Source organism: Rhineura floridana, chromosome 14 (genome assembly GCF_030035675.1).
Source record: "Rhineura floridana isolate rRhiFlo1 chromosome 14, rRhiFlo1.hap2, whole genome shotgun sequence".
NCBI classification, from domain to species: Eukaryota; Metazoa; Chordata; class Lepidosauria; order Squamata; family Rhineuridae; genus Rhineura; species Rhineura floridana.
The window spans coordinates 27,387,078-27,400,666 of record NC_084493.1 but is presented as its reverse complement, the minus strand read 5'-3'; the positions used below and the strand labels follow the sequence as shown (position 1 = coordinate 27,400,666).

Here is a 13,589-nt window from a genome sequence, read left to right as displayed (position 1 = left end):
TTAAGCTTTCTTGGAAAATGCATTGTTAAACTGGTCTGATTAAATTGGGTTTTTAATGCTACCGAATTGCCAGCTAAGTCATCTTTGCCCTCTTAAAATTGAAATCCACTCTTTATTTACAGTAGCACATATATGGAATATCATGCTGAAAAGATGAGACATAAACTGAGAGGATAGTATTTTGTTCCCTGAACTAAAAAACAAGCACCCATGAACTGTTAGATCTTATACAGCTAGTTTATAAAATCTTTACATCCTGGGCATGTTAACAAATTCTGACTTAAGTCCTGTGTTCAAAGTGTGCTTTTTGGATGCAAGTTCCTTACTGAAATCAATAGGCACAAAACAATGTCCAGATGGTAAAGTTATGTGATTTGTAGCAATACCTCTCTTTGGTTTCATTGGTTATCTGCAAATGGTTATGATTTTTTATCTCTTTGTCTTTCAGTCTATTGTGGGCGCTGAAGGATTGTCCCTTGCATTCCGACACATTATAAGCTCTTTGTTGTGGCACTGTTCCCAGCATACCTGTGAAGCACTATTGCATGAAGTCATTGTGTGCGTGGGCTATTTCACTGTAAACCACCCAGATAATCAGGTAAGGCTATCAGTCTGAAGATTCCGGCTCAGCTTGGGTTTGCCAACTCTGACCATAGGAGGCCCTTTTGCCTTTCTCATAGCAAAAAACAGAGATACTTGGCACGGACGGCTGCAGAAGCCATAACAAAATGTTCTTTTTTTTGAAGGTGCTTGTGAAAACATCTTTACTTACTTATTTGGATGCAAGCACCATCAAAATTAGCAGAATGTTAGTAAACATGATTAGAATCCAGTTGTTAGACTGTTTTCCAAAAAATGAAAGTTGTTAGTACCAAGAAGATCAGTAGATAGATATATTGGTGCAAACAGAAATCTTTGCAATTGTCAGTCTTAAATTTGATCTCATTTTTAGTAAGTGATTGCTAACAGTGCCGTGCTATTTTTCTAAACTGGAGAATGGCTGTTGGAGGAATTTCTTGTTTTTGTGCTGTTCACCCCCCAAATCTGCACCTACATGCCACTTGAATTAAAAGCTCTATATGACAGAGTGAGCATTTCCTTTTTTCACTTTCTTGTAACTGTGGATTATAGTGAACTTCATGCTTTTTATTTATTTATTGTATTTAACAGAATTTATATACTGCTTGATTGTAATAAAACATCAAAGCAGTTTTTTATAGTACCGGAAGGAATTTACAAGATTTGATGTATCAGAATGATGCTGAATAGTCCAAAGATTCTGTTCTACTTTGTAAACCCTCTAATAAGAGAAGGGGCATTATTGGTTACTTGGGGGGGGGCAAAGTATTTGGGCAATACTTTATTAGGACTGAAATGTGCTCTATAATTGTCAAATAAATAAATATATAAATCAAAATTTGAGTTCTCTGAATGGTCAGCAAAATGGAGAGGGGATGAAGAAAAGCTGACTTGATATTGAAGCTTTTGATGTTTGTCTTTTAATGTTAAAATGAAGGGGTAAGAAAAGATTTCAGTCTATACTCATTTACATGAAAGCAAACCCCATTGAACTCAGTGGTACTTCCTCTTGAGTAGACATGTAGTGCTAATTGAATCAGGTTCTAACAAGCTGCTGTGCAGATCTCAGGTTGAACCTGCATTTGAGCTTCTGGGACAGAGAACATAATAGCTGGTCCCCATTTTAAAAAAATATAAAACCCGACTGTTAATGTGTTTTCCAGGAGGTTAAGGCTGTGTACACACCATACATTTAAAGGCTGCTTAAAGCACATCCCCCCACCAAAGGATACTGGAAACTGTAATTTACCCCTCACAGAGCTATAATTCCCAGCACCCTTAACAAACTGTAGTTCCCAGGATTCTTTGAGGGGGCACAGGGAATGTGCTTAAATATGGTGTGTGCATAGCCTACGTTAGCGCAGAATATGACTTTTGGTTTTGAGGTATTTGGGCATTTGTTTTGTGTACTCATCTCGTCTCCCATTCATTTACGTTTGTTGCTTAGCTCTTTTTCAGCTACATAGAATGCCTAGTTTGCTTATAAACATTGAAACGAATGGATTTTTCTACTTGTCCATATAAATTAAAGAACACTTCTGAGGCTTACCACAGGCTTCCAGGGAACCACTTTAGTTTCTCAGTGTCTGTGGCCCAGCATTGAGCAGCACCTGCCATTTATGTGGAGGTATAGGAAGCTGCCTTACAGCAAGCCAGACCATTGGTCCATCTGCCGTAGCTCAATGTTGTCTACAGTGACTAGCAGCAGAGGGGTCTTTGACAGTCCTGCCTGGAGACACTGGGGAATGAACCTGGGACCTTCTGCTTGCAAAGCATGTGTTTCTCCCAGCTCTGTAGCTATAGTCCATCATCGTTCTTGTAGCAGTATTACGGTAACTAAAAGCTGAGGATCCTTGCCTTTTTTGGCTGCCATCCTTCAGAATGCAAGATCTGGGGCATCAGAATGCAAGAGCTGGAATATGGAGCCAAATTTAACTCCAGGGGTCCAGAACCAAGTCTCTGCTGCTGCTTCCAGCTACTCTTCAAACTGTGTTTTGGTAATGCATGCATCTTGAGATTCCAAGAGGTAGGATTGTGCTCCTAGGATTCCTATTGCAAAATACAACTAACCTGGTTGGCATACAGAAGTGCCAAAATTCATCTTACAGGTTAATAATTTTCATGGGTTTTTTTTTCTTTTTGGCACAAATTTCAAGACAGATGTGACTCATTAGAAAGGGCTGGGCAGTGTGAGTGTGCCAGGAACGGCAGAAAACAGGGATTCCCAAGACATATCCATTATGTGCCCATCACTGCTGGCACTTGTGCCCTGAGGCAAAGGTCTGACCAACTTGTGAGTCAGCATCATGCCAACTTGGCAGATGGCCTTAGCGAGTGCAGCCAAGAGGCATAGTCTAAGGCTGTGTTTTGTCTCAGAGTGCTCCAAACTATAGAGTGGCAGTGTTTATCAATCTGTATAGCAGATGGTTTTCATTCAGTCCAGCTAAGGCTGTACAGCTAAGCCAATGTGGCATACAGGACCTGGGAGGCTGGGCTTTGAATCCTCACTCAGCCATGAAGCTCGCTGGGTGACCTTAGGCTAGCCACAGTCTCTTAGCCTAACCTGCCTCACAGGGTTGTTGTGAGGATAAGATTTAAATGGCAGAGACACCATGTACACCACTTTGACTACATTGACAGAAAGTTCAAGTTTAATTTAGTAATGAATAAGACAAATCATTAGGTGTTGTCCCCAGAATTGTTAGTGCTGGGTGACTTCAACGTGCATGCCGGGACCACTCTCACTGGAGCCCCTCGGGATTTCCTGGAAACCATGGCTTCCTGGAAACTGCACCTCAGTAATACTGGGCCCACCCATGTAGCCGGTCATGCTCTCGACCTTGTGTTTGTCCTGGGAGAGGAGGAAAGTGCTCTGAAGTTGGGAGTGGTTCTTTCCACTCCTGTGTCATGGTCAGATCACCATCTGGTAAACATGGATCTCTCGATGCCACACCCTCTCTGCAGGGGTGATGGACCTATTAGAATGGTCCGCCCCAGGCGCCTGATGGATCCTGATGGATTCCTGACTGCGCTAGGGAAACTGGAACCTGCTGAAGGTTGCCCAGTTGAAACCCTGGTGATGGAGTGGAATGGAAAGATCACCAGGGCGTTAGACCGGGTGGCTCCGAAATGTCCTCTCCCCCTGAATAGAACTCAGCTAGCACCGTGGTATACGCCACGGTTGCGTACTCTGAGACAGGAGGTGAGACGACTAGAACGCCGGTGGCGGAAATCTCGCTCCGAAGGTGTCCAGACACAAGTTAGAGCAGCAGTAACTGCCTACCAAGTGGCAATAAAGACAGAAAAGAAGGCTTTCTTTACTGCCTCTATTGCGTCTGCAGAGTGCTGTCCCAAGAGGTTATTCCAAGTGGTTCGAAGCCTGGTCGGTCCAGTTGCTCAGGAACCCTTGGAACAGTCAAAAGCTTCCTGTGACACTTTGGCTAAGCACTTTGCTGATAAAATCGAACACATACGGAGCTCGATCCCGTGCACCGTGGATACAGTGAATGAACCAGAGTTGACCAGTTGCACGCCGGTATGCTGGGATCATTTTCGGCCTCTCTCTTCTGAGGATGTGGACAAGGTGCTTTTGACTGTAAGGCCTACCACCTGTCTAACTGACCCTTGCCCATCGTGGCTCATCATGAGATGCAGAGAGAAGTTGGGTGAGGGGATCAAGGCGGTGGTAAACACATCCTTGAAAGAGGGTGTGATGCCATCAGCCCTCAAGGAGGCAATTGTAAAGCCCATCCTGAAGAAGCCCTCCTTGGATCCCCAAGTTTTTAATAACTTTGCCCAATTTCGAATTTACCATTCTTGGGCAAGGTCATTGAGCGAGTGGTGGCCAATCAGTTGTCGACACACTTGGATGAAACGGATTACTTAGATCCATACCAATCGGGCTTCAGGACTGGTCACGGAACTGAAAGAGCCTTGGTCGCTCTGGTAGATGATATGAGGAGGGCATTAGATAGGGGAGAATTCACCTTCCTTGTCCTCCTCGATCTCTCAGCGGCTTTTGATACTGTCGACCACAGTATCCTCTTATATCGCCTAGAGGGATTGGGAATAGGAGGCACCGTATTACGGTGGTTCCGTTCCTTTCTCTCTGATAGGTACCAACAGGTGGCATTGGGGGAGGAGGTTTCAGACCCTTGGCCTCTCAATTGTGGTGTGCCACAGGGTTCTATCCTCTCTCTCATGCTATTTAACATCTATATGAAGCCGCTGGGGGCGATCATCAGGAGATTTGGGCTGCAGTGTCACCAATATGCAGATGACACTCAGCTCTATCTCTCGTTTAAATCTTCGCCAGAGTTGGCTGTGGAAACCTTGTCCAAGTGCCTGGAGTCCGTGAGTGGATGGATGGGAAGAAATAGACTGAAACTGAACCCCGACAAGACCGAGGTACTGCTCGTGGGGGACAAGAGAAGGTTGGGAACTGTTGACCTGAAGTTCAATGGGGTGAGTTTACCCCTAAAGGACCAGGTCCGCAGCCTCGGGGTTGTACTTGATTCCAAGCTGTCCATGGAGGCTCAGATTTCAGCTGTGAGCCGGGCAGCTTGGTATCAACTACACCTTGTACGTAGGCTGCAACCCTACCTTCCTGTTCATCAGCTCCCACTGGTAGTGCATGCCCTGGTCACCTCTCGATTAGATTACTGTAATGCGCTCTACGTGGGGTTACCCTTGAAAATGGTCCGGAAACTACAACTTATACAAAATGCGGCGGCTCGACTTCTCACAAACAGTCGTCGCCGGGACCACATCACGCCAGTGTTGTTCGATCTACACTGGCTTCCAGTTGTTTTCCGGGCCCAATTCAAGGTGTTGGTATTAACCTTTAAATCCCTATACGGTCTCGGCCCAGTTTATCTAAAGGAGCGCCTACAACGCCACCAATCATGCCGCCTAACAAGATCGGCCACACAAGGCCTTCTCTCAGTCCCGCCAACCAAAGCAGCTAGATTGGCGGGTACTAGAGAGAGGGCCTTTTCAGTGGCGGCCCCCACCCTCTGGAACTCCCTCCCACAAGATCTTCGGCACATCTCTTCCCTGAATATGTTCCGCAAGGCCTTAAAGACCTGGCTCTTTCAACAGGCTTTTGGGATTTCTGGGGAGGCTTAATATTTTTTGTTTACATGCCTCCCATTATGTATTGTTTGTTTTATAATCTATACTATTACACTGTATTTTTTGTATTGTATTTTGCTATATTTATTGTATGTACGTCGCCTAGAGTGGCCACTGGCCAGATAGGCGACACATAAATTAAATTTATTATTATTATTATTATTAATAGTTCCATTCATGAAGCTAAGCAGATCTGGGCCTTGCCAGTGTCTGGATGGGAGACCCTTCTTTTATGATGCTCCTAAACCACTGGGGGAATAAGGATGAGATACAAATACAGAACAGTCACTTGATGATTCCATCCATTGTCTCATGGCTATTATAACGCCTGTGCAGTCATAAGTTGTCACATTTTGGACATCCATGCCTCCCTTGCAAGGATTTTTGTTGCATTACTTCACTTCTCGCCCTTCATAGGCATATAGCTCTCTATACATTTATTAGTAAAGCCCCGAATTTGATTCTTCCCTCAGTGGCCTTGTATATACTTCAGTGAAAAAAGGCAGTTTTAAACTTAAATTAAAAAAAAAAAACTTTTGGCACCACTTCATTTTTAGTAGTGGCAATCTTTTTTTTTTAAATCAAGACCATTTTCCCAACTGAAAAGGACTCTGAACAGAAACCTTTCCCTTCCCAACTCAGCCCAGTCACCTTGAGGGGGGAACAAAAGCTAAGACTTCCCCCTCCAAAGTGGAACATAGGAAGCCGCCTTATACCAAGTCAGACCATTGGTCCGTGTGGCTTTATATTGTCTAGATTGGCCAAAGCTCTCCAGCATTTCAGACAGGGGTCTTCCTCAGCCCTGCCTGGAGATTCCACAGATTGATCCTGGGACATACTGCATGCAAAGCATGTGCTATGCACATACACACACCAGTCGCTTCAGCAATGAGGGCAGCTCTTGCCACTTTCTGAGCCCCAGAGCTGCACACACAAACACACAGAAGACAAGGGAAGGTTCAGCCTTCCAAGGCAGCTGTTTGGAGGTAGAGATTTCTTCCACAGTCTTCATACTGCCACCTGCGAATTTGGCAGAATCCCCACGCTTTATTAGCCACCATTAATTCTGTTGGCTTAATAGGTCCCACGATACCATGGATGGGTGTACAAGTGAAACTGTGCAATAAGAATAATGCTTCTGCCTTTGTGTAAGCCAATCAGGGGCTTACTGTAGGATTACAGTTTCTAATTAAAAATGTTGCTGTTAACTAACAAACTCCTTGCATCTCGTGACACTTTTGGTTTTCTCCTCTCTATCTGATCTCATTAATGAACACAATTAGTATGTGTTGTCAACTGTTGAGGTCATTTGCATTTTATATTGGATAATTGAATGTGGTCTGATAATTAAATTAACATGAATGACAGATGAGTTGGCTTCTTCCACATTACTGTACTGGGAATTTTAAAAGAAAGAAACCTTTGCATATTCATTGTGAATATTTTTAATTTGGCAAATCTTTGCAGATTGAAGTACTTGGACCACATTATCTTGTGTGACAGGGTGCAAAGATGGTTGGCACGGTTCATTTGTCCCACAGTGCCCCAAATCATAAATCTGACTACATAGTCCTTCAGCATAAACCATCAGCCTTGTGTTTTACTCCTTTTTCTCAGTCTTACAGCTTTAAGACCCTGGGAATACTATGTAGAAACATTATTCACTAATAGGCAAAACCCCTTGCAGTTTAAGAACGTACCTATAGCCCACAGATATCTCTATCAAGCTTTAAAAAGTAGGGAAATTGGGCAGCTATAGTGAATGCACCAGGGGAGCAGGAGACCTGAACTCCTCTCTGAGATATTGTACTGCCCTACAAATTGGTCAAAATGCAAACACCATTTGGGTTGGTCTTTCACAGTCCAATCCACTTCCTGTGTAGCTTGGAAGAATTTGATAACATTTGCCTCTGGTGCATTCCCCTGGTATATTCACTATAGCTGCCCAATTTCCCTGCTTTTTAAAGTTTAAATAGAAATATTTGTTGGCTATAGGTACATTCTTTAACAGCAAGGTTTTTTGCCTATTAGTGAATTTCTCTGCTTTTTAATCTGGAAGGTAAGAAATGGGATCCTGTTCAAGTTTGCTGAGAATGGATTGATCATTTGCATGCTTATTGAGTTCAGTGGGATTTACTCCCCCACAGTCATGCTTGGGAAAATGGAAATGGACTGCCTTCAAGTCGATCCCAACTTATGGCGACCCTATGAATAGGGTTTTCTTGGTAAGCGGTATTCAGAGGGGGTTTACTATTGCTTTCCTCCGAGGCTGAGAGGCAGTGACTGGCCCAAGGTCACCGAGTGAGCTTCATGGCTGTGTGGGGATTCGAACCCTGGTCTCCCAGGTCCTAGTCCAACACTCTAACCGCTACACCACACCACAGTCATGCTTAGGATAGGTGAAACTGACCACAGGGGATGGGGAAGGGGGAGGAGGAAGGGCAGAGGGGGAGGGGGGAGGGGAGCAGGCAGGAGGGGGAGGGGAGAAGGACAGGTTTGATCATTTGCATGTTTATTGAGTTCAGTGGGATTTACTCCCATGCAATCATGCTTAGGATAGGTAAAATTGCCTGGGAGGGAGGGAGGGCTAGAGTGGGCAGGGGAGGAGGAGGAAGGGAGAGGAGAGGAGAGGGGAAGGAGGGGAAAGGCAGGTCTGATCATTTGCATGCGGCAGGTGTGGGCCGCACCGGGTGACACCACCAGACGGGGTGACACCCAGAGCCGTCTCCCCCAGACACCGCCTAGGCACCGAGAGACTTCGCGTACCACGCCGGCTGCCTTCCTCGGCTGTTAGAGGGTAGAAGTGGCGGCAGCGCGCTTCTGGGCTCTGTTGCTTGGCCGCGCGCGTGCTGCACACACACGATCACTCACAGTCTCAGGGAGAAGGTGCTGCAGGCCGCACCGGGTGACACCAACCCTAGTGACGCCACTGGCATGCTTATTGAGTTCAGTGGGATTTACTCCCATGCAATCATGGTTGGGATAGGTAAAACTGACCATGGGGGAGGAGGGGTTGGGGAGAGGAGAGGGAAGGAGTAAGAGAGGGGAGTGGAAGGAGAGGGAGGGGGAAGGAGGGGATTGGAAGGGGAGGGGCAAAGGAAGGGGGAGGGAAGGGGCGAGGTGATGGGAGGAAGAAGGAGAGGATGGCTGGTTTGATCATTTCCATGATTATTGAGTTCAGTGGGATTTACTCCTGTGCAATCATGTCATGGGGGGTATTTTCAATTTAACATTGCGGAATGGAAAAAATCCATGCTGACTATAGTATACAGCCACTCTTGTGGCTGTATAATAATTCTAAATCACATATTTTACATAGGCTGAGACAGACTTAGCAGCTTGGGAAAATATTTTCAACTACATTCCTCTAGCTTTAAAGTATTGATTTAAATACAGTAATGTTTTCATTAGAAAATGAATAAGTTGTTCTGAACCAGCAGCTGTTACACTGCATGAGCAGTTCAATGCACAACTGCAGTGGAACGTGTTGGCATCATCACCATGTGTGATGAAAACATTCAGTTAAGAGAGTCCAATTTATAGAATCTCATTTAGACCAAAGACTGGCTTGGATATTAATGTTCCTTTCCTATGACTCAAGGAATCTTCCTTTGACAGGGAAAGATAACCTTTGGAACCAGCCCACTGTTTCTGTGGCGAGGGCTGTTTACACTGCTGTAGTAAAAGATACTTGCAGAGCAGGATACATTTTGTCTACATTTTAGACTTTTGCAAGGTAGTAAAGTAACAGAAAATTGAATTTTGTGTGAACTGGATGTGCTGTTGTTTCCTAAAACAAATCACATAAAAATCAGCTAGTACTGGGGGAAAAACCTTGATGGGCTGGTAGTACTATCATTGTTAAGAATAAGAACAATATAATTCATATCTTCATTGGATCATATTTTCCTCTGTTAGCTGTAGTCATATTTTGCAGGATGCAATTAAGAAATTTACAATATTTTTTACTCTGGCCTATTGGTAGCCTTTCAAAAATAGTAATTGACAAGTCATCAGTAAAAGCTACGTGGTAGTGTCAAAAACCAATCTTTTTTAGCAAAACGGTTGAATGTGATTTCTTTAAGCAAGCACTAAAAGCCATGAACACAAGTGTTTTTGCCACTAAATGAGTCATTGCATGATCCTGCTTGCTATGCCTCTAACCAAGCCTATCATTCCTTTACTTTCAAGGCAATCCCGATGTCAAATGGTAATTTAAAACAAAGTCAGCACTGACATGATTATGAGAGCCGCCATCTGATCTGACCCATGCTACAGCTTTATAGGCCATAAATCTTCAGCTTTCTCTGTGATTATAGAAAAAAAATAGAACAGCTGTGGTTTGCTCTGTGTTTAAGACATTCTGATCCATAATACGTATATGGCTATTCTGTGAGTTTACAAAGTGGATGGATGGACATATTCACCTTTGGAGGCGTTTGTTTGTGGTGTCCAGAATGATTGAATTTGTATATTTGTCCAGTTCTGATTAATTTTTATGTAGATAGAAGCTAAGTGAAGCTTCTTCCATCAGCCTATCTAGGACCATTTGGCTCCTCCCCTTCCGGAGTTATCTCCATCAGCAGTGAGGCTTCTAGGCTGCATCAGAGGGATGGGTTAAGACACTGACACCTTCTCCATTGGCCTGGTGGGGACCAGTACCATTTTGCTCCTCCCCTTTCTAGCTGTCTCCTGTAGTGACCATTCTACCTGATAATTATGTAACCATGTGAAAAAATGGGTGGCATTCAACTCAGAATTAATAAACCTATGTTAGTCATGTCTATTAATTTCAGTGGATCTACTCTGAGTAAAACAACATTGAATACCACCCATTGGTTCTTGGAATTGCTCATTTTTCTTTTTTCTCTGTTTCTTTTTCCTTTTTTAATTAAGTCTCTTTATTTGCATGACATTATAAAATGTTTAACTGCCTTGGATGTCTTGACAGAAAAGTAGTACTTACTGTAGTAAGTTGTTATTGTTGTTATTATTAAAATTTCTTCCTTCCTTCAAAAAAAGCCCTCGGCAGCAAACAACAAAGTAGTAAAACAATACAATTTAAATAAAATTAAATTAAACAATATTTAAAATTAAATAAAAACAGTTAAAAACAGTCACAGCTAATAATTTCAAGGAACAGTGTATTTCAAACATCAAACGCTTAGGTGAACAGGTACATTTTAAAATTCCTCCTGAAAGTTAATAATGGGGAAACAGACGCACCTGACCATGGGGAACTGCCACGGTTACTGATCAGCGCCTACCAAGCAGCACTAAATCAACACATAACATACAGTGTGGTAGCAAGTTCATATCTGCCCTGCTCACTTGATGTATATGTCCCATCCCCAAGCCCACCAGATATGGGTGTAACTTTTACATCAGGCCTGTATTAATAAAATCAACTGTGTACCAGCTGAAAAACATACGTTGTTCATAAATTCCAGACAATCATATGATTCAGGTCAGTGTGCATTGGATTGTACATATGTAGGTTGTATATAAGTTGCATCCATGTATGAACATCCTATAGACCCAGTGGCCAGGTCCACAGGGTGCAGTGAATCTTCCCCTACCTCATGTAGCTTTTACTCACAAAGACTTTGTCCAAGCCAAACTACTGTGAAATAGTGTATATTGCAAACAGTATCTTTTGAAGCACTAAATCTGGTAATAGGGAGCATTAAGACAATCCCATCAGCCTCATTCGGGAATTTCCTCCATGCGTTGGCTAATTGCATGAAGGGGGGATGCGATCATCTCTGCTGGTCCCACTCCCTCCATCTCTGCATCCTACTGGTCCCCACCCCAGATGTCTATGCTTTCAGAGGGATGGCTGCAAAGGAGAGTCTGCACATGCTACAGCTGTATGTGCAGGGCACATGCTACAGCTGTATGTGCAGGGCACAGGTGTCCCTTTTCAGTCTTCCAGCTTGAGGTATGGTTGACAGGGCCAGGAACATCAGGGGTGAGGCAGCAGCAAATCCCCTCCATCCCTCCATGCATAGAGTGAACAGATAGGGTGAAAGTATGAAAGGTGCTTTCATCTCATCCACATCTAAACTAGACTGGAAGGGGGGTGGGGGGTGGTGAAGTTGCCCTTGGGTGGAAAATACAAAATCTGTTTTACTTGTTGGCAAAGCACTAGGCCACCAAACATTCTGCACACTCATGTGCAGCATATGCATGTTTAAATAGCTCATAGAGCTCACAGAAAGAATATGAAATGTGACCACATGGTATGCTCCCAGATATGCTGATGCCAGAAAATAATTCACCCTGATCATCTCTCTATGGCCCTTCTGCTTTTTCCCATGACATTCGCACAAGAACTTAGAAAGCAGGACGTCTTTAAAACAACCTGCAAATGCGTAGACACATACCCACATTTATAGCCAGAGAGCCTGGAGCGGATACTTATCTTTTTTTGTATGTATGTCCATTTCCAAGCTTTTTTCTCCTCCCCTCCCCCCTTTGGCTATATATTTTCTTACATCTGTTACTTATATATATACTTTTTCTTAAAACTAGTTTATCTCTTTTAAATGTAGGGCTGTTTGTCCTTTTAACTTTATTAAGATGGTTATCTAAACAACATTTAAAAGGTGTCACAGTTTTCATTTTTTTACAGGCTTAAGCTACAATCCTGCCCACTTTTAAGGCTGTTTGAAGTCAGTGAGATTTGGGAACACCTACTTGTAAACAAAACAAAACAAAAAGCCTACTTTTGTATGCAGGATTTGTAGCCTTTGACTGAAATCCTAAAACATACTTACCTCGAATGCCACATTCCATGGAAATCCACTTTGCCTTCATAGATTTTTAATACTGTTATTTTTTTTGTACAAATTTTTTTTTAGAATGTGGAAGTAATAAATAAATCAATATGACTAGACATTGCACAGGAGAGCCTGCAGAGTTTAGATATGAGCAAACAGATTATAAAACACGTGCATTTTTATATATACACAGATATGCTAATTTGTTTATTTTTTTTGCAAATTAATACATTTTATTTTGGAAGGTGGATTTAAGTTTGAAAATAAACTTAACTTTTCAACTGTATGTGCTCTTAATGGCATTCAAGCTGAAGTCTTGCCTTTAAATGAAAATGGCAGTAAATTGATATTAGAACAAAACTAAAATGATTTATTTAACTCTTTTTGAAAAAATACTGGAGATAGAAAAATATATTCTTAAGAAACCAGCATTCAGAATTTTAAAATACATCAAATGATCCTTTTTAACCTTAAAAAAGTACAGTGGTCAGTAAAAGATAAAAAGTAGAAGAAAAACAGAACTTTTTCCCCTCTGGAAAGTTAGAGTCTTTCCAATGGTAAAGCTAGAGAAATGGGAAGGTTGAAGAGCTTGACCTGAGTGATGACATACCTTTCTGATTAAATGCTTACAGTCTGGGATTTGTTTATAGAGTAGCAAGGAAATAATGCAGATCTGACTTGAGAAGGATATACGGTCCACTCCAAGCTACTCAAGGAACTATTTCTTTTATATAGTTATAAATGGTCCCACATAAACTCCAGCATTTTAATTGTTAAATGGAGTTTTGTACCATTAGAAACCATATACCACTGAAGTTCAGTTCTTGTTGCACTGAAACTATTAAAACCTGGTATGACTGTTTCCCAACTGGTCCTCCTGATACAATGGCATCTTATCTACAGGATCTAAGGATCTGACGATATACAAGAGCTTTCTTGAGTGCACAACTAAATGTGCTTCCTTCAGCAGTGCTTGAGGGTCATTTTAAGAGAACCCCATTTCAAAACCATATATGTCCATGAGGAGACGGTCATGCTGAAATGTTGGTTCATCATCTGCTATTTTGCATAAAGAGTTAATCATCTTATTATGAT

At 42.6% G+C, this 13,589-nt stretch overlaps 1 protein-coding gene across 2 annotated transcripts in view; it reads left to right on the top strand.

Annotated features, from left to right (window-relative positions):
- Positions 1-13,589, top strand: part of SCAPER (S-phase cyclin A associated protein in the ER) — a 306,133-nt gene that overhangs the window by 271,473 nt on the left and 21,071 nt on the right. For both annotated transcript variants that reach the window (XM_061595510.1, XM_061595511.1), the window contains exon 29: positions 449-598. In XM_061595510.1, the coding sequence (XP_061451494.1) occupies positions 449-598 (150 nt within the window). The remainder of the gene's footprint in view (positions 1-448; positions 599-13,589) is intronic.